This window comes from Lineus longissimus, chromosome 2 (assembly GCF_910592395.1).
Source record: "Lineus longissimus chromosome 2, tnLinLong1.2, whole genome shotgun sequence".
Taxonomy (NCBI): Eukaryota; Metazoa; Nemertea; class Pilidiophora; order Heteronemertea; family Lineidae; genus Lineus; species Lineus longissimus.
This window is the reverse complement of record NC_088309.1, coordinates 3,439,237-3,459,136: the sequence shown is the minus strand read 5'-3', so window position 1 is coordinate 3,459,136 and position 19,900 is coordinate 3,439,237. Positions and strand designations below refer to the sequence as shown.

General features: G+C 40.3%; 3 protein-coding genes across 14 annotated transcripts in view; 1 reads left to right on the top strand and 2 right to left on the bottom strand.

Annotated features, from left to right (window-relative positions):
* The window catches only part of LOC135502055 (uncharacterized), a 125,935-nt gene extending 121,610 nt beyond the window's left edge, over positions 1 to 4,325 (bottom strand). For 7 of the 11 annotated variants that reach the window (XM_064794542.1, XM_064794559.1, XM_064794627.1 and 4 more), the window contains exon 1: positions 4,025 to 4,311. The gene's annotated coding sequence lies outside the window, so the exon portion shown is untranslated. Of the gene's footprint in view, positions 1 to 4,024 lie in introns of all 11 variants that reach the window. The other 4 variants (XM_064794579.1, XM_064794598.1, XM_064794588.1 and 1 more) reach the window with 2 other exon arrangements.
* Positions 4,326 to 9,490: 5,165 nt separating this feature from the next.
* LOC135483530 (required for meiotic nuclear division protein 1 homolog) lies at positions 9,491 to 13,699 on the bottom strand. Its single transcript, XM_064764497.1, has 11 exons — positions 13,609 to 13,699; positions 12,861 to 13,238; positions 12,410 to 12,591; positions 12,223 to 12,262; positions 11,930 to 12,030; positions 11,584 to 11,720; positions 11,282 to 11,346; positions 10,875 to 10,951; positions 10,626 to 10,746; positions 10,293 to 10,409; positions 9,491 to 10,070 (listed from the first exon to the last, which is right to left on the bottom strand). Exons 1-11 carry the CDS (start codon positions 13,609 to 13,611, stop codon positions 10,029 to 10,031), a joined length of 1,263 nt encoding a protein of 420 aa, XP_064620567.1. The 5' UTR covers positions 13,612 to 13,699; the 3' UTR covers positions 9,491 to 10,028.
* An 88-nt stretch (positions 13,700 to 13,787) lies between these two features.
* LOC135483529 (ketosamine-3-kinase-like) lies at positions 13,788 to 18,027 on the top strand. 2 transcript variants are annotated; one of them, XM_064764496.1, is made up of 9 exons: positions 13,788 to 13,849; positions 14,166 to 14,314; positions 14,607 to 14,690; positions 14,995 to 15,095; positions 15,284 to 15,440; positions 15,891 to 15,944; positions 16,178 to 16,325; positions 16,777 to 16,951; positions 17,261 to 18,027. In XM_064764496.1, exons 2-9 carry the CDS (start codon positions 14,174 to 14,176, stop codon positions 17,322 to 17,324), a joined length of 924 nt encoding a protein of 307 aa, XP_064620566.1. In that variant the 5' UTR covers positions 13,788 to 13,849; positions 14,166 to 14,173; the 3' UTR covers positions 17,325 to 18,027. The 2 variants fall into 2 exon arrangements, with proteins under 2 accessions (XP_064620566.1, XP_064620565.1); XM_064764495.1 differs by lacking the exon at positions 13,788 to 13,849 and adding an exon at positions 13,861 to 14,031.
* Positions 18,028 to 19,900: the final 1,873 nt, after the last annotated feature.

The following is a 19,900-nucleotide window of genomic DNA, read 5'->3' as shown; positions in this document are numbered from 1 at the left end:
ATAAATGGCCATTTGGAAATACATTGTAGATATAGTCAGCAATTGTTAGACACCATCAACTTGGTCAACGCAACTTAACTGTTTGTCATGTTAGTAATATTAGTAGCATTTGCCTTGCAGGTTGAGGAATGGGGGTGGGGGGTGGGTTGTGGCACATGGTCTAAATTAAAGTGAAATAAAAGATCTTTGCCACATATCTCCTCAGAAAGCCATTTACTGTCCCTGACCCTGGATATTGACTGATATAACCGTGTGATTCCTCCCTCGTGTGCCAGCTATGGAATGCCAATAAAACATAGTGTTTGTCAAAAAGTTTTTACATGCATTCTTCCCAGAATGCTTTGCGACGAAACACATCTTTTCGGCCTCGAACATGGAAGCTTTAATAGCTAGCTTGAAAATGTACATTAGTGCTGGATGTTGCATTTGAGTGTTATTACAAATAATGGGCTTGGTGCCAGTACATGCAGATACATGGTTCTTTAACACCAATTAATGATGCTGAAGTATGTTTGGTGAGGACTTCTTGCTATTTGCCTCCATCCGCTGCAACGTACATCATCTATGTACTGACGCTCAATTTGTAGACACAGGAAATTTGAAGGTTCAAAACTTCTCACACTGCTTATACCACCAAGTGCTGTGACTTACACATGCGTCAGGATTTAACAGAAATTCATAATAGGAATATTGGACTGGGTCTTTTTTAAAACCAACTAGGACTTTTGAGAAGGTACCCATTCAGTTCATGTCCTGTCTCAAAGACAGCCAAACTTCTAATCTTAGAACAAAAACGTTGGTTTGGTCATGAAAATCAATTGGTTGTCTGTAGAAGCAAGTAGGCTACATTGGCTAGTTCACATCATCCTGGTATCCAAATGAGATCGAAATAGCCGTCCCATGAAGAAGCAAATTGGTTCTATTGATTCTGGTGTCTGGGAGGCTTGGATGACACAATCAGGAAAACATGGATGAGTCAGGGGCCGCATTGGGGATTCCAAAATGGCCGTATAGTATAAATGATCCAAAACATGCCATAGAAGATCATAAAAATTCCATTAACTCGGAATCTATGACTTTAGCTGTTGCTGTACGCAGTCTGGTGATTCAAGATTTAGACTGGCCGGGCCGCAGGTCATACTGGTTAGCACATGAACCGCACCAACAATCGTTTGGAATTGTGGCTATGTTTTACCTGGACGACCAAGACCGCAGTTTAGGAAAAATGGTGTCTCTGAAATGTGATTTTGACTGCTCTGTTATTCTGTACCAACCCAAACGGTTGCGGTTGCGACCCCAAAACCGCTAAATGGAAATGGAATGTATTAATGAAAACAGTAGTTACTATTTTTGGCAACCAATGTGTTTTAGAAGGTACAGCAGAGCTACATGCACATGTACAAGTAGCCTGCAGAAATTCCCAGAAGAGAAGTCTTATAGTCCTTACTTTCCACATAAACAAATTACAAAAGCAGGGAGATCAAATAGTCCATCTTTAGTATCGGCGACGATATTGATTTGTACTAGGGATCGGCAACGCCAACGGCTTTTATTTCAAAGTCTCAGAGTTACAGATCGATTATTTCTGTTGCTTTAAAAAGGTCATTCAGTGATACATGTAGAATGAATATAACTTACTAACAACAAGTACAAGTTGGTTTCTGCCGAGATTAAAAGAACTGCTCAATGGTGTCTTAATCCTCGACTACAAGTCAGAATATCAAATATGACCAAAACAAATTGGAAAATATTGGAGGGAAGCAGTGTGCATTTTTGGGTTAAAAGGGCAGTATGGCACAGCACTCTTCTGAATATACCTAGACTGAGCACTAAGATTAAGAATACACTGCATCCATCGTTATTCCAAGGCAAAGGTAATGAGCGCATAAAACGGCTATCATCATTGTCGTCGCATGATTTCCCTGGTGAAGGGATAACTACTCTCCAGGATGATGTTACAACTGATACAATAAGCAGTAGGAGACATCAGCTTCTTCAATTCAAACTCCGCTATCGAAGACTGGCAACCTGAGGAAGCACTCCCAAGAGTGAGATCTTTGTAAAGCTGTTTACTTGCTCAGACCTCTACAGCTGGCTATGGCAATACATTTCAAGAAGAAGAAGAATCAGCATTCGCCTAGGAGACCCAAGTAACGTAGGAGCTCATCTCTATCATTCAATAAAGCCGAAATGGGGGAAGAATCCAGAGGATTATGATGGCACACTTCAGGTGGCAATAGTCAATAAAATAACAATTATAGTGATTACCACAACATAGATTATCATTACACAGACATTTATTGAATTTGTTCTCTTCAGATGGACCAATGAGCCACTCATTTCTTTCACTCTCATCTAATCTTGTGAGTTATGGTAAAATTTGTTGCCAGTTCTTCAACATATTCACAACTGGACATCTGCCAAGTCTGGGGCGCAAATACTTCAATAACCAGAACACTGAAAGTTGAGCTTCGAGCCTGACCTCATATTTGATTTGCCATTTTACCAACCCCTTTCCTACAAGCAATCCTTACTACTACAGAGCTGGTAATCAGTAGACTAAATTCTTTGTTTCCATTCAATTTGACCCCTCTACTCACGACACCTCTCCATCTATGTCCCAAGGGTGTCCTTTATAGAGAGGTTCTATATACTGTATTGTTATTAGCTCACAGACAACATAGATAACCCTGAGAGCAGGTGTATGTCAGCATAACCAACATATCTCGGACCATTTTATTTCCCCGGCAAAGTGTTTTCATCTCTCTTCCAGGTTGCTTTCAACAGTGATCTATTTCAACCCACAACAGTGGAAATCTGGCATCACTTACATTGTTACCTTCAGCTGGGATTCTCAATTTGTAAAGTAAACTACCATTATTAACCATACAAGAATTACAACTTGCTGAACGAAGCATGCCAAGCAGCCCATAACACATATACATGTATAATTTCATGATGGGATGGATAATCATCACCTGATCACATAGTTTTTCTCACTTAATACAAAGGGTGAGGAAGAATATTTCCTCAATGATGTAGCTTGTTGAAAAGTGCAGGTTATCACAGATTGCACATAGCCTAACCAATAGTTACCCTGTCGACTGTTGTTTTTGATGTGACTATCACTTAGCTCGACCTTGCTGCCAATGCTGAAAACATTCTGAAAACAAAGTTTTTCTTTTCATCTTATAACTCCGGTGCACTTAGCTTGACATGACAGTAAAGGCTTGCTATTTCTTTAGAAATCATAATGTAGCTCAATTGAGAGCCAAATTGTGCATGCTCTAGGTTATCTCCTTGAATATAGCATCACCTAAACATGTTTCAAGTCAAGACAACAAAACTAGTGAAGACAGCATGACAGACAAAATGATAGAGGTCAACCCTGCCATTTGTTCTGACTGAATTCTTTGTCTGTTGTAAAGAACACAGCATTGAATACTGTTGGTACAGAGGACAAGGTCATGTCATCAGTTTCAAAGCGAATTCAAGGAGTCCGTCCAGGAAAGCGACTCCACTTCTCCTGGGAGTCAAATCATAGCTGATTTGAGGCACATGTCTTCATTGATGTCTTCATTGAGGATGCAGCTTCTGATAAATCCCTATTCCCCAACACCTCAGGATTTTGTGTTCGTTAGTTATCATTATATTAGGGAAGTGTCCTGATTAGAGAGGTGTTTACTAAGGCCAAGGGAGGTTCTACTGTATTTCAAATGACATCAACATCACCCAACAGGATGGATGTTCCACTCTACGGCGTAAGTTAATGCCATAAGGACAAGGCATACACAATAAGTTGTTCATTTCATGGTTGTTTTACTGACACTGTGACAGACTGTACCTGGAAACAAATTCAATGGGCAATACTAACAGAGTCATACTCGCACTAGTTTGTGATATGGCAATGTACTGTATATCTCTACAATGTATACACATCAAACATACACAATATACACACGCAAAAAACGTCACGAGGATCGAGGGTCAAAATTCGGAAGAAAAGTTAGACTGTCAAACTTACCAAAACACATATGGCATAGACAAAATGCTGTTCAGTATCCAGGGATACTCATAAACCTGCTTAACAGAATAGATTGTCACTTTGAAACGCTGTTATAAGAGTTTTAGCAAACTTTTCAACTGTTCTAAGTCCATCAGAACATCTCAGCAGCCATGTTGCTTTCTAGCAGAAGTAGGATGAACTCTCGAAACTGAGAATTTGATATTTTCATTCTGAGTGTCACTATCAGCCTTTTTCATCATGTATTTTGACTAAAACAGGTTAATTGGTGTAGTATGATAAATGATTTTGCGTTTAAATGCAACGATACATGACCAATCCAGAGAAAATGTCTCCTGAAGTTGAGATCTTTGGGTGCCATCACATCTCCATCTGACGGATTTTGATGTCACTAATCACGCCCTCCCATCATAGCTGGGACAATGTCACAATCTGCATGAAAGGCTTCACTGCTGGAGTACCATCACTGGTTGTGACATTGTCCCAGGCAATAAGGATTAAAGGTTGATGTATACACCCATATCTTAGACGTCGCTCCTGGAGTGTCCAGACAGGTTGTGACAGGTTGTCACAACCAAAAAATTCAGCTTCAAATCTTGCTAAGGACAAAAGTACCAATGATTGTGATGTGAAACAAGCAACGCTTTTTTACAAATGGAATGAAAAAGTTAACACGTTGGGGGAACTCCACATAGCTGTCAGGTAATCACGCTCTGAACGGTGACAATCAGACTGGCCTGAAATTCTCATTATTGACCACTCCTAAGTGAAAATGAATCCAACAAAAAATAGGGTCATTGTATACAGTGGTACTGTATTTCCCCGATGAGAAGCTCAACGTCCATCACTAGCAGCTAAGATGTTCGTGCGTACCGGTTTGACTACAGGCTGAAGTTAACGATGTACTCCTGACGGAGCCATTGGGTGCTTCGTCTGCTGATTGACCGAGGCATGGTGACCAAGGAGACAGTGACCGGGTTGGCACTAGCTGATCAATGGACATATTCACAGGGCGGCAATTCGCATCTTCTCATCTTTTCTCAGTACAGCCTATTCACGTGGAACAAGTTTTACAAGGAAACCTTCTCCTTACGTAGCGAGGGGTACCAACCCACCGCAGGTTCAGGATCGTGCAATGGTTTCCAAATAGCCTCCACTTGACTCGCCCAAGTGGTATCCATTCGCAATAGGCATAACCACCGTCCTGCCCCTTTGAGGTCACCATCTCTCAGGTGCTAACAAAGGGGCAATCAGGTCTCAAATTTTTGGAAAAGGAATGAACCATAATGACACTTTCCGACCAATCAGAATGTCACCAGTTCAGAGCGCAATCACCTGACAGTTATATGGAGTTACACCAAAATGCTAACAATTCATTACATTTGTAAAAAGGTGTTGATTATCACATTCAGTGGACCAAGTCAAACCATCTCAGGAAAGTTCAATGCGACAAATTGCATAGCTTTTAAAACTGAAAACAAATGAACCACTTCATTACCTGAGCTATACCGGAGTTATTACTAAACTACAGTGCCTAGAATACCAGAAGAGTGTTGGTTTGCCTCTCAGGAAGATCACTGATGATTAACATCCGTGTCTGCATCCTTCAACAAGAAAACTAACTCTAGAACTAAATAACAATAAATCTAGCCACATTCTTTCCCTCTGTCCAGGAGGATGAATAGTTTGAAGGCTCTCTGAGAGTAGCCAACCTCCTATCAGGAGGCAGACAATCCACTTAGTTCTGGTTATAGTACAGCAGAATTCAACTTATACTTGAAAAACTTTAGGCCTCCACTGAAAACAAGCGATTGTCTGCCGTATAATTGAATGTCCAGGAATTGCTAGTCTTTAGCTTGGTGCGGGCCTCAGCTACTGTTCACAGCAAGCGTTTCCGAGGATCCTGTGATGGTTTCCCAGGGGCTATGTGACAGATGCAGCACCAATCATGGACCTCAGCTGAAAAAGAAACCAAACCATTATAACTAGCATAAATTTGTATGCCATTAGACATAAAATTCTCCGACACTTGACATCCTGAAGCTTCCATCCTTTCGATGACTGACTGTTGATATTTCATCGTAGCAAGAATGCCTAGCTGAGGTGGCTACTTGTCTGGCAAGGCATCCTGTTTTAGAGCCCTCCTCCTCGTCTTCTGACAATCCAAAAACTTTAGTCAGCTTAATTTTGTCATTGTCAGCTATAACAAGTGCAATGACTGGCATCGCTATGTCGGCAGCTGGACTACATTGGATCAGAGGCAAAGACTTTTTAAACTGCAAAATTACAGCAGAATGAACTCAGTGACAAAAAAATGACAAGAAACCTTATGCCTCGGAGGCACGTAGGTCTTTTAGTTCACAGTTTGTCTATGGATACTTAGCCACGCCAATCCAAACTGTTCCGTTTTCTTCTTCTGTAGTACGAGTCTCCTTTGGACAGCCTCGGTGACATCCACTCCCACTGAACAAACCCCGGCTTTCTTGTAGTGGTTCTGGTTCTCTTCAATGATCTTGAAACCAGGCTGAAAAACAACTCAAACCATTAGATTTTTGTAGGATATAACACAAAGAGATTCTTGATTTCTTCAATATCCTGAAGCGTTCATCATCTTGCTGACTGGTTCACAATTTCTTATGGTATTAAGGTAGTCTAGTTGAAATGGTCACCTTGTAATGTGGTACTGCAAGTTGCCATCACCCCCCCCATAGATCATTATCCTCTTTCGTCGTCATCGTCATCATTTATTACTGGTCTCGCAATGACCAAAGAATGTGGTGTGGGACTCTTGGCACAACCTCATAGGATGGGCATAGCTTTAGGCTCCTATTTGAATGATGCTCTTGAAGTGCTGCAGATTTGCAGCAGACTACATCTTCATCACTAACAAGCTAACTTTTACTGCATATACTACCTCAAACATATCCTGACAAAGTCCCTCAGATGTGGTGGCTGCGATGGATTATGACAGATGATGGATTCTTCACTATAGAACAGGACCGTCCATCTCAGATTGAGAATGAAGATGACGGGTTGCCAAACTACCTTATGAAACCAAGCTGAAAAAGAAGGCAAACAGTTAAAGATAATACATCAATTTGTAATAATCACAATTCTGGGGGAATTCTCCCCATAATCCACAAGTACCATACTCAGCCCAAACTTGTAAGAATTTGACAGGAACTGTCATACTCATACTTCCTGTCGGACAATCGTCTACTGTCCTCAAATGCATCCTGTAGTTCTAGCTGGCCACCAAACTTATTCAAACTTCATACTGACAAATTTTTAGTTCAATGTTTGACTGGTGCCGGTGCCAATGTGACTGTACCCTACCCGAGATGCCTGGCTCCAGTCTCCACTCTGCTAAAAGTTCTCCATGTTGACGACCGATCGGCACAGCCATCAGGGCCAGAGCCTCTGTATTAGCCATGCAGACTCTCCGGTGTTTGGAAACCATTTTCAATCCAGATCCTGCAAAAAAGCAGACCTTGCTAATTACAAGAAATTAAACAACATAATTTTCAACCACAGAGGTCGGTTCCTATTGAGTTTAGCAAAGCTATGTTAGGTGCCCCTGCACAAATGGTTTCAAAATACATCTTGTATACCAGTTGTATCCAAAGAGCTTGTCTTCTCTTGGTTTGTTTGGTGGTACATCTCCCTCTTTGTCAAGGTTTCATCTAGTCCTTTCACAATCTCAGCTTTTCAATCAGGAGCGGGAGGCCAAGTCTTCGATCTTGGAAGCCAGAAAGATCTGTATCAGTATTCTCCACAAACATTACAAAAATTGCGAGGCACCCCTCCTAAAAATATGTTTTTGTAATACGACGAGGATGAAATTATTCTCAATTCTATTCTCAGTTCAATGCACGCACAATGTCAATGCACACGGCATAGCACATGGTCAGCAGGCACGCGCAATGGCCACTGACTGACTGAGACATTTTTTTGGTGCACGTTTTTCAATAAAAAAAACGCTCAAATTATTTATAAAATCTAGTTCATCAGATGTAGAAATACAAAAAGAAGACAAATATCTGAATCAGGCAACTCGACCAGGTTGCTGGAACTCCCAATCGACATTTTTTGGAGGAGATGAACGCCCATTTGTCAAAAATGTGGGCACCATGACAATTTTTTGGGCACTGCACAAAAATCATGAAATACTGCATCAAAAGTGAAAGAAACCGGTCAAAATCTATGTATGTTTGAGCTATGATATCTTATCTATCAACATACCGCCCAAAAAAGTCTTTACTTGCGCAAAGAAATGTAAAATCGAAGTTTTTCGAGGAGAAATTTTGAAGCTCCCGCTCAATGAATTTACCAAGCGGCAGACGATGACTTCATCGTTGGGTGATGCTAAAATGGGGATTCCGAAAACAAATTGTGCTTTTGGGGGGGGGCGAATCCGGAGTGGGGCGAATCCTGCAAATCGGAATTGACCCACTTATGTCTGTTGGTACTTAGTACATACTCTCCGAAGCAACTGTTACTGGTGCATTAACACCTTCAGCGCCGGTGTTTCACCCCCCCCCCCCCATTCAGACCGCCAGAAAAAAAAGTATAAGAGATGGCTGCATAACCGCCTTAAGGTCTTTTACAGTAACTTCTCCCAGACAAGGTCTTCCTGAATCAATAGAGTTATGTTAGCTACATTCCTTTCTTTTATTTTATTTTTTGGTTGAAAAATTACCAAAAATGACCAAAATAACCCCCTTTCCCAACACCCCTCGACCCCCTAAAAATTCCCGGTTCATAAAGTCATTAAAAGTTCTGAACTACGCCATCGCCATCTTCAGGGCACAGTAGGAACTGAAAAGACCTACTAAGTTTCAGAAAGGTCTTTTCAGTTCCTACTGTGCCCTGAAGATGGCGATGGCGTAGTTTTTGGTATTTTCAGTTTCTACCGTGCCCTGAAGATGGCGATGGCGTAGTTCTTTCATTAAGTCCACGAGACTCCGATAACCTGCTCAAAGAGGGGGGCCACGTAGATCTACGTGGTTCGGCTCTGAAATACAACAGGTGCCAGCACAGACGGTTGGTCTGATACGTTAATAAGCCCTGATTTAGCGAGTGGCGAGTGGGTGTGGCAAGTGAAGTCACAGCATCTGAAACCAGGGACAATGTCATTCACTGTCAGTAACAACATGTAAACCTCCCTGGTCAGAATGATATACAAGGGCAAAGTGATCCAACAGATATTTAACACCGCATCGACACTGCGAATCAAAGACAAAGTCATAACATCTAAACTCCTGAAGACACTGATTCCAAATATGATCCTCAATGGATACTTGTCTTGCATTAACCTCTCTTGCTAATATGCAACCTGAATCATTTAAACCATAGTTAGACCAAGCAGGACTCTAATCCATTCTCACAAATGCACATGCAGCACTGCACTATTTCAAGACGAATAGTTTCACTCTAACGAAATACAAAACAAAATAGCAAAATCTGTTACCTTTATAGATTCTTTATTTTATTTCTTATACACATGCATCATACCTTTGTCCCAGTAACTTGGGAAATACATGTAGTTGTACAGGGGCATACCCTTTTTACAGCACCATTGCAAAACACATAGGCCTACTATGATATAAGATTATTTTTCATTATAATGATACATGTACACATACATGTGATGATAATGAACAATTTTCATGCCACCTCCACCTTCTTGAGTACGAAAACTCATTAGAATTCCTTTGTTTGAAATGCTCAGGGCTGAGAACTCTCTCTTTGTCTGTAAGACTAGTACCACTTCCTTTTTCAGCACAAAGTTTCCTATTGTGAAAAAAACCATGCACCATATGTCCCGAGGAACACAGCTGGACTGAGTGTGTCACAGCAATTCAGTTATCAGTCTCTGATGACAACGTCAGATCCACCTAACTTGATTAGTTTTTCAACATCCAATAATAATGCTATCCCATGTCCTCAACTCCCACCATAAGCTGTCACATCACTGTTTTACATGTAGTGTTGCCTGTCGCTCTCAGACATACCTCTCCAACAAGTGCACCACTTCAAAGACAACCTGAAAAGGTGACAATTATGTTATAACACATTAAAGATGACACAAATGTCGATGAATAGTTCTGTCTAAACTGAACTGTCACTGATGTATTTTGTTGTTTACGTAAAAGACAGAATAAAACTAGTAACTTAAACAGATAAAACACTTGAAGCTTATTTTCAACGTCGCATCTTGATAACTGCCAACACTGATACAACGCAAACGAACTGAACAAATATATACCTCGACTAAAATGAGAATAATGATCATCCATTCAAGACGAGTGTGGTGCTGGTCGTTCAGATGGGTAGTCAGGAGTTCAGCAAGTTCACAGCAGTAGTTGAGCTTCTCATTCATCACCTAAAGAGAAGACACATGAATATCTCAGCTAACATGTTCAGCCATCTGGGTCTTAGAGTGATAAGATAAGAAAACCACATCAGCCTGTTTTTTGAGTGGAAATATTAAACAGTGGTTGTCTTGCCTGGAAACATTAGGATGACAGGTGAGTTACGTCAATCCAGCACGCCAAAACAAAGACCATGGCATCACCAAGAAGTTCTATTGCGCGCTTACCCTAGTTCTCCTAGATATATTCAGATAATTGCAAGCTTTAAGATAATGGTCTTCTAACTCTGGTCTATCCCAGTAAAAGTCTGGAGTGTCCAACAGGTCTGAACTAAGATTTATCAGGTGGCTGGAAAAGAACAGATAAGAGAAGATGAAATTAAACGTGACACAAATCAAAGCAGAAATATGACCTGATCACAATCAATAGCAAGTTGTGTTTACATGTAAAACAGAAAAATTCAAAAACCTGCTCACCGTAAGGTAAAGAGTTCTCCAGTCTTTTTCATCACATCTGCTCGTGACATTTTGATCTGATTCCCATTCCTTAAATCCTGTAAAACCAGATGTAGATGGTACAAATACATGATGGAGGCACATTTCAAAAAGAACACTGGAATTTGTGCATTTTCTCTCTACAGAACTTTACTGTTGAGCTGAGCGAAAAAATCACTAACACATGTACACATTTTGTGTGGTATAGTTTCCTGTGATGTCATCTGAGCTTTTTTTCAGGATTGGATGTAAGTATTCATTTGAGGAATGTACAATAAAAGCTGAGAAGCTTTAGAAATGAGAGTAATATTGAAAATATGTCAACATCTATAAGCCATTGGCGAGCCTTTACTTCACTCTTTTCACCTTATCTTTTGCCATAAACTTACCTCAGTCACCCACTCTATAGAATCAACATACTGAGTCAAAGATGCTTCCCAGATACTAAGTTTTACTGAAATAAATAAGAAATGTCCATTCAAATGGTTGCTATTCAAGGACATCAATAGCAGTCCTTTTAAAATCTGTTGATAGGGCTTTGGCTCAAAAAGACAGACAGAAGAAAGGGTTTCTCTTGGAAGCTAGAATTTCTCTTTTTTGATACTGAAATGAATAGGCGTTTCTGATGAATTTAACATGACTTTTTACCTACACTGCCCAATCTGTTTCAAAAACCAAGGCCACTACTCACCAGATAAAGACAAAGCATTTGAGAAGGCGTATTTCTCTAAAGCAAGTTTCTCATCTATGGGAGTAACATTCTCATCGGTTTTACTGCTTGTTGGATGACCCAGTTGGATTTCATCACCAGAAAGCTTTGTTGCTGAGCTAAAACAGAAAGTAAATATACAAAATATGGACAGGAAAACCAGTGACAATGAGGACAATTATCAGCTTTGATGCAAAAACCAGAATCAGCGAATCTGGTGCTATTTCAGTTCTGTCCTTTGGAGACAGAGCAAGTAGTAAACAAGACTCTATCTGGAGGCAGAGCAAAAAGAAACCCTCTGGAGACCGAAGAAATAACCAAGACTCACTCAGTATACAAATAATCCATTTCTTCTTTCTCTTCTCTGACTAGATCAGGACTGTACGTATCTTCTTGGTGATTTCTCAGAAACTTTAGCACTTCTTGTCTCTGAAATTCAAATTTTCAAGCTTTTATTTTATTTGAGGTTGATGAGGCAGGGAGTAGCTCAGTTACTCAGGCAGGGGGTTTCTCTTTACTTGGTTTAGAGATATGTCTATCTGTGAGAGTGAGAAAATCCATGACACAATTTAAACATAACAGCTGACATTAAAAATGACAGAAAACTCCACACAGTCTTACCTCAACAAGTGGTAGATTCCAGAAAACAACAGCTCCCTCCCTGAAAAAGAATTGTTTTAGAGAGTGGTTAAAAGTGGTTGGTAAAATGTAAGCACAGCGAGAGATATTTAGTAAAAAGAGGTTACAGTTGCAAGAAAATGAAAAATAAAATGGCTGTGAATATTTCTGGGTTTATAGTATACCATACCTAAATATAAAGAATTCCCTTGGCTCCTTTTCGACTTTGTATTTAGCACGAACATAAATAGAATCGTTAATGTCCTTAGGGAGAGATGACAATTCGTAAAGACCCTGTATAGCCAAGTCATTTTTTAACGACTCCAGGTGAATTTCTTCCGCAGCAGCATAAGCTGTCACATTGAACACATCCTATAAATACAGAGCATGATATTAAGCTAGGCAAGAGGTGAGGACAAGTGATCTTGACACACAAATACTATCAATACTTTCTCTGTGGTTTTAAAAAGATTACTGGTATCTATAGACAAATACTATTTCTGACAAAGCAGTCTTTCTGTTGGTGAGTAGAAAAGAGCTCAGACACAGTTCACTGATCATCGCGACTTCATTACTTCAAGTAAGAAATGCTAATTTTAAACGGTTCAAACTGAGACTTCCTGGTTTTGAAACCATATTACCTTATCAACTGCCTGGTCCTTTCCGAGTTTTTTCCGTATTGGTCTTCTAGTTGCAAGAGGTGAAATGTGCTTTTGAATAGCTTCCAATCTACCAGATTTCGTAGGTAACTGTGAAGATGCTGTACTGTTGAACCTCATGGCAGATGATTCCGGCTGACATTTCCTAATGGTGGCTCCAAAGATGTGGTAAGAAGGTTTTTTGAAAGGTACATGTAAGTGAAATGCTTGTCCTTTACTTGACCCAGAGAAAAATGTTCGCACATAATTTGAATTGAGCACTAGACCAGATCCTGGTATTGTAGATTGCAATGGAAGTACTTCGCTGACTTTTGGAAGTAGGCCAAGCACACTGAAAAAGCTTTTCTTGAACATCATTGCCTGGAAAAGAGAGTGTATGCCCTTAGCATATGAACCAAGTGAGAAGTCATGTTATTTAAAATTTAGACTAGAGGACTCATAACTGAGACCGTCCTTGATAATTCAGTCAATGACCTTCTATCTAGGCTAAAAGTCATCCTCTTTAGCTACAGACACCAGCTAACTGTCCATGCAACATTAACCCAGAACCACAAGAGGTAACTGCCAAAAACCGTCTACCACATTTTTGACACACCCTGTAGGCTGTAGCCTACTGCGCGCTCTTCAGGCTTGATCGAGCCTGCCCACTATTAACACCATTGCATTGATGAACCAAGAACGTGGGGTTGTTCCTTAGCATTGGAACTAGTGGTTGGGTCGGATAATTTACCATGTCAGTGTTTAAGATCGATTATAAACGAGCAAAATCAAATAATTATTGCAGTTTTATTTTTTTCACGGGCGCAGCCATCTTGGGTCCGTCCGCAGTGCTTAGTTCGCGAAATTTGATTGGATAAAGGAAATAAAAGAAAGAATCTGATTAGTTAAAAGTTTGTAAACAGCGCCACGTGGTGGAATCAACAGTGACAGGGTTGGAGTTCTTGAAAGCCAGTGTTTCACTTTTAGGCCAGGTAGCCCTGATGAGCCTGAGGTTCTTACATCTCATTGTTACGTCTGAGACTCAGACTGATGTCATATGATATCATGCCGTCATTTTCTCCTCGGCGGACTCCAATCTGAATCTGCCATTTTTGAGTGTCGATGACGTATAGTCGACGTTTAATGAATGGTGGTCAATGTTGCCGCTGTACTGGTACGTTGTTTTATGACATTTTGAAGAGCGGTGTGCAATGGTTGCAGCATGCATGATGTCACGTTCAGAAACCTCTTGGCCGATTCTGGTGTACCTTTGCATGACTTCTAATATTGTTCCAATCGACATTTCAGTTCATAGGATGGAGTCGTTGCTGAAGAAAGAACTTGGAACCACCAAATTAAAACAGTTTGGTGGTTGTGGTGGAGGCTGCATCAGTCGTGGAAATGGTTATGACACGGACCAGGGTAAAATATTTGCCAAGTTCAATTCTGAAAGTGGGGTAAGGATTGTATCCAAAGCATGTCTCAATTGAACTAAGACGATTCATCAATAATTGATATTGTTGACCAACTGTTTGCCTTCTTTGCCTACTTCGACATGAACAGCAATAAACCTATTTGTGTTGCAGATAATGAAATTTCTGAGTCTCCAAATGCTTGACTTCCTCATCACACTGCCCATAGCAGTGGGTCTAGGTGTTTTGCACTAAGTGAGTTGAAATGGTAGTATTAGTAGACTTTTTGCCTCAAAGCGATTGAAATTGTAAAATTCCTTTTATCTTCAATTTCTAGGCCAGAGTGATGTTTGATGGAGAATTTGCAGGGTTGGAAACGATAAGTGCGACACAGACAGTAAGGGTGCCTAAGCCAATTAAGGTAGGACCACTATAGTTTTGGGACCATTGTTTACCAAATTTGACATGGTTACACTTTTCAATATGGCTTCAAACTGACCATAAATGCATGATTCATACCAAAACCGCACATCTGTGGGAGGACGATGCCCAATTACAGCAGTGTTTTATTTATGAGCCCGATTCCTCCAAGTGGGTCTTGAACACTAAATGTCTTTCTCTTCAATTTTGATATTCCATCTTCATTAAATACAGTTATTAACTGGTTGAAGAAACTTAAATTGTTGTTCATGGGATTTATCTGTCTAATTGTTTGAATGTTTTAGGTGTTTGATGATCCATCAGGAGGAGCTGTGCTAGTCATGGAATATCTTGATATACGGGGACTGAATAAATATAATGCAGATTTAGGAGAAAAGTTGGCAAGGTAAGTAATCCATGGATGTTCAAGGAAGGTTGTTGGCTCAAGTCCCTTCTGGGCCACATTGGCCTTTTGGACACTGTTGTTCAAAGGGAAAGTGAGTGCAACCCCTGAAGACCACAAGATGTTAAGGTACTTTAAAATATCTCCACAGAATGATTACTTTGAAGTTACTCGATATCATCGCCTTTCAGACTGCACCTTCATAATGCTGAGATGAAGAAAAAGGCAGAAGGGCAGGCATCATCTGTCCACAAAGATGATGTCCAGTACGTTGACAAATTTGGTTTCCATACAGCGACATGTTGTGGATACATCCCACAAGACAATTCATGGCAAGACAACTGGGTTGTAAGTCATCTTAGTTTATATCATTTGGACCAAAGTTGACTTTGCCTCTTTTAAAACCAGATGATGCCTGCAGTGTCAAAATAAAACCAATGTTCCTTTCCTTTCTTACATATCCCACTGCATTGTCTACTAGTATATACCAATAAATCAGGTAAATCAGTTAGCCAGGAATGTCAGAGATGGTTCAGTACTTCTAAACGCCCTTACTATCAGGTCTGTTTAGTATATCTCCATGTGAGTGGAGGATTTGGCAGCGGATCATCCCCTTCTCAAAACATAGACACATGGAGATAAAAGATCTTTAGTTTGTGCAGAAATGTTGTGAATTGTACTGTAATTCTTTCCCTTGGGTGGATGTCCGACTGTCTACCAGTTCCCATTGTACCTGTTGTTCCCAGGGCAGTTAGTCCATTGGCAATTTCTACAAAGCATTGCTCTATATCATTGCAGACATTCTTTACAAAACAGAAGCTGCAGCAGCAAGTAGACCTGATATTGCAAAAGGTAGGCAAGAAACCACAACAGCGCACACCCGAGACAGGTGTATCATGCCTTGCATTAAGACTCTGACTTTGGCCCATAATTGGTTATTCAATGATTCAATGTTCTTCTCTAAATGACACAATCATTTTGTCAGTCCAAGTACTGTCTTTACAAACGTTCATCACTCAGATTTTCACTATACATGTACATGTATCAAGTGTCATGTTCACTCGACTCATTGCTTCATCTTTTAGTCTGGTGATCGAGATGTTAAAGAATGCTGGCCAAAACTAGTGAGAAAGATTCCAGAGTATTTCAAGGGTATCGAAAACGAGATTGTTCCTGCACTTCTGCATGGTGATCTATGGGGTGGGAACGCGGCAGAGACCGATGAAGGACCAGGTGAGATGTGTGCCCTGCTTTCTTGTTGACTTGCTGGAGTGCTTATCAGACAGCCTGTATTGCCTTATTATCAGGAGATGGTGGTATTCGTTTCCTTGAGGTCGGAACCCCTGTCCAGTCATCAAGTCGCTCAAGGGTACATGTAGAGCTTAAGTGAGCACTGTTCAAGTAGCTCACTGATACCACCGATGACTTATGCGGTAGTAAATGATAGTGACTTCTATTATAAAGATTTTTACAAGACTGTCCCCTGCACCATGATTTATGACAACAACTCCGGCCCAAAGACACTGATCTCAAGAAAAAACTGGGGTGGTCAAGGCAAGACCTTGGAATGACAAGCTACTTCACCTCTGCCACAGGACTATCTTGTAATAGAAGCTAGCTCTTCTTCTCTTCTCTTCTTGATATCATTATTATCTGATACTTATTTGTTCACTTCTATTTGCAGTTATCTTTGACTGTGCTGCCTTTTATGGGCATTCAGAATTTGAGTTGGGAATCGCAACCATGTTTGGAGGGTTCGGCAGAGATTTCTTTGACAGTTACCACCAGATGATACCAGTCGCACCTGGTCAAAGAGAAAGAGTGAAGCTTTATCAATTATTCCATTATCTAAATCATTGGTAGGTTTATAAATCTCTTGAAATATTTCTTTGAAATTCTGTCGCACAGAGAGAAGTTCCACCAGCCAAACTGTTCAGTATGCCCTATCCTTGTTTCTGACAAAGAGTTTTTCAGCAACTTTGATTTATTACAAACTAGGAATAGGCCAAGGCACTTGTTCTGTTGCCAGGTACTGCGCCTTGATAATCATTGCAACCAAACATCCTATTGATAGTACATACTTGAAAATGAAAATTCAATTAATCGAGCAAGCATGAGACTCGATTAGTTTTATTCTCACTCAAAAGATGTCTCTACTTCATTTTCAGGAATCATTTTGGTTCTGGTTACAAGGGTTCATCAATGAGTATTATGAAGGAGCTTAGCAAATGAGCAGGGATGTCCTTCGAGTTGGTGCTATTGATAAGGGATGAGCTGAAAGCTTGAACAATTGAACCCTATTGCTTCATCAAAAAGTGAAATATCTGGGCTTGAACTAAATTTTGATGGATTGAGATGAGGGCTAAGTGTGCCTGTAAATATTGATTTGGTCACTCTGATAATATGTTATGTAGATGGAATATATCATTGTACGTGACTCATCCTATCAGAAATGATGTGTTTTCTATTAAAATAAAATGACTTGCAATTATGCCTGTATGTATATGTAATGTAGATTGGTTTGGTTACAAATATTTGCGCTTGTTACATAATCTAATTTTGATCATGATGGTGATGATTAATCATGCATGTGGATAATTAAAAGGCTTTTTGAAAATGTACAGGGGTGTATAGTATCCTCTCATAGACAAATATATGGAACATACTGGTGTCTATTTTAAAAAGGGCTTCCACATCTGGTAAATGTATATTTTTATTTGGGGAAAGATGCCTGTGTCTTAAATAACACAATCTTAACCCCCCCCCCCTGCCAACATACATTTTTGCGGGTTTCAATGGGCAAAAGCTTGTTTGGGAATATGACAGATGTAGTCTAATGTAATTTGACAGCCTGGTTACCTTCTGTTTATTGGTTTCCTCAAAGTGCGGACAGCAATTTGTCACAGGATTGAATAAAACATACAATTTTTTGGAACTGAAGTTTTGTTAAGTTCATGCAGTGGAGCTCTACATTATCTTCATTAGGTTACACAGTGAATGAGCCAACAGAAAAAATTAAGCCTATTCAGAGAAAAAATCCTTGAGTCAGTAAGTTCATTTTCGATCAAATGCAAAAAACTAATCCTATTCCATTTGCATGAGTGAAGTCGCTGTGGCCAGAGGTCAACCTCCATGTAAGCTTATGTCTGTGCAGTTAACATGGGCTCATGGATGTGTGTAATCTGTCATTACCATCCTTTAATGGTGACCAATTTAAACTATGGACATGGGGGGGTGTTATGATCAGGCCAAACCATGTGAATTTAATTCTGGAACCTGACTTTGGATGAACATAGCCAGCCTTTCCTGCTGGCAAAAAATTTTGGTAATGATTGAAGGTCCCATTTCCTTGTTTTCTCGGATAGTAACCTCTTGATATGAGAGAACGCAGAGGTTATGCAAGTCTCTGATCATAGCCGATTTGATTGAGTCAATTATGAGAAGGACGTTGACGAAATACCACGCTCTTGGGACTAGACAAGAAGTGCATTTCATGGTTGAAAGCATTGAGTTTAGTCGCATTAGGCCCGTACAGTATTGAGTGGTCTTGGTTGTTTACGAGTATATTTGGTTGTGGTACATGAGATGTCATTCTGAACCATTAGAGTTAATCGGTTCGTTTCCTCCCCTACGGAGTCCGGGTCGGCGGAGTGGATCCAAGGCCATGAGATGTCTACTAACCAAATAAATCCACAAAAAAAGTTCAGCATATGTTGTTCTTAGACGCATGTGATCGCCAATCATTGACAGGCTCTTGTGATTCAGGAGATCCTCGGACGAAGATAGGGGAACCAGTATAATTTCAACTCCTGAAAGTCGGTATTTGACCTAAAGGGTTAAAGGTTTGGAGCTACAATGACCAACGAGTCATAAAAACTCAATGAATTCTCCCTTTAGCAGAAATGGCTTGGCATGCATGACAAAGTCACATGGCGTATGCATGTCCATTGCATAATCGAACCGCATGATGAGGCAACAAGACGGATACAAGTTGTATAATATACAGGGACTTAATACCCCAGTAATTTGACAGCATATTTGAATAAAGGTTCTCGATCCTGAGGTAATGTTGGACAAGAGTCACCTGTTACACAGCAAACATGCCCAATTGACGTCTCGGTTTTTTTGGAGCCACAACCACTGGATTATGCAACGGGCAATTTTCAGCCATATGGAGGCATGTTGTTTGGACGTGAGTGGTTTTAAACCGTCTGAAGTCGCTCTTATCATGCGTGTTGTTCTAGATTGTCAAGTTCAAAAGGTTGAATTGTATCCACCTCTCTGGCTGAACGACATTCTATCCCTCAGAACCGAGGTCATTCACATTTGATAAATCATTTCCAATCTCTAACAGCTGGGCATCCCCAACATGGTTCGGGTACCAGCAGCCAATTAAATGACCAATTTGGTTCATTAGGGGATGTTTGTTGAGAGACGGCCTAAAATACCATATTAGTGGGCTTTTAATCAGTACATAAACTTACAACACTCAACTGGCCTGTATCTATGTATGGTATAGTCCCTCCTTTGATTCGGCAGTAAATGTATGATCAGCTGGAACAAAGTTTCCGATTTCATATCCTGTTGCATATGTGTGCTTGAATGAGTAATGAAGCAGAGTCTGGAATGAGCAAGCACAACTGGATACAGAATCTGGAAATTTCTTTTCAACTTAAAGCGATTGTGGCTAGACATCACACCTTGCTGCACTCCACACTCACCAAGGCATTTACCTCTGTCGTTCTGTTTTTCCCCAACTCCACCAACCTATAATTCACCCAACTACACAGCCAACATGGCTAATATGC

Bases quoted from the DNA above. Each gene is read 5' to 3' on its own strand.
- LOC135483530 (XM_064764497.1), bottom strand. The intron at 12,263-12,409 runs GTATGGTATACT...ATTCTTTTTCAG, and splicing joins AGGGAATTCTTTATATTTAG to GGAGGGAGCTGTTGTTTTCT. The intron at 10,071-10,292 runs GTATATATTTGT...TCACCTTTTCAG, and splicing joins TTATTCTCATTTTAGTCGAG to GTTGTCTTTGAAGTGGTGCA.
- LOC135483529 (XM_064764495.1), top strand. From the start codon at position 13,980: ATGACGTATAGTCGACGTTTAATGAATGGTGGTCAATGTTGCCGCTGT. The intron at 15,945-16,177 runs GTAGGCAAGAAA...TTCATCTTTTAG, and splicing joins TAGACCTGATATTGCAAAAG to TCTGGTGATCGAGATGTTAA. The intron at 16,952-17,260 runs GTAGGTTTATAA...CTTCATTTTCAG, and splicing joins TTCCATTATCTAAATCATTG to GAATCATTTTGGTTCTGGTT.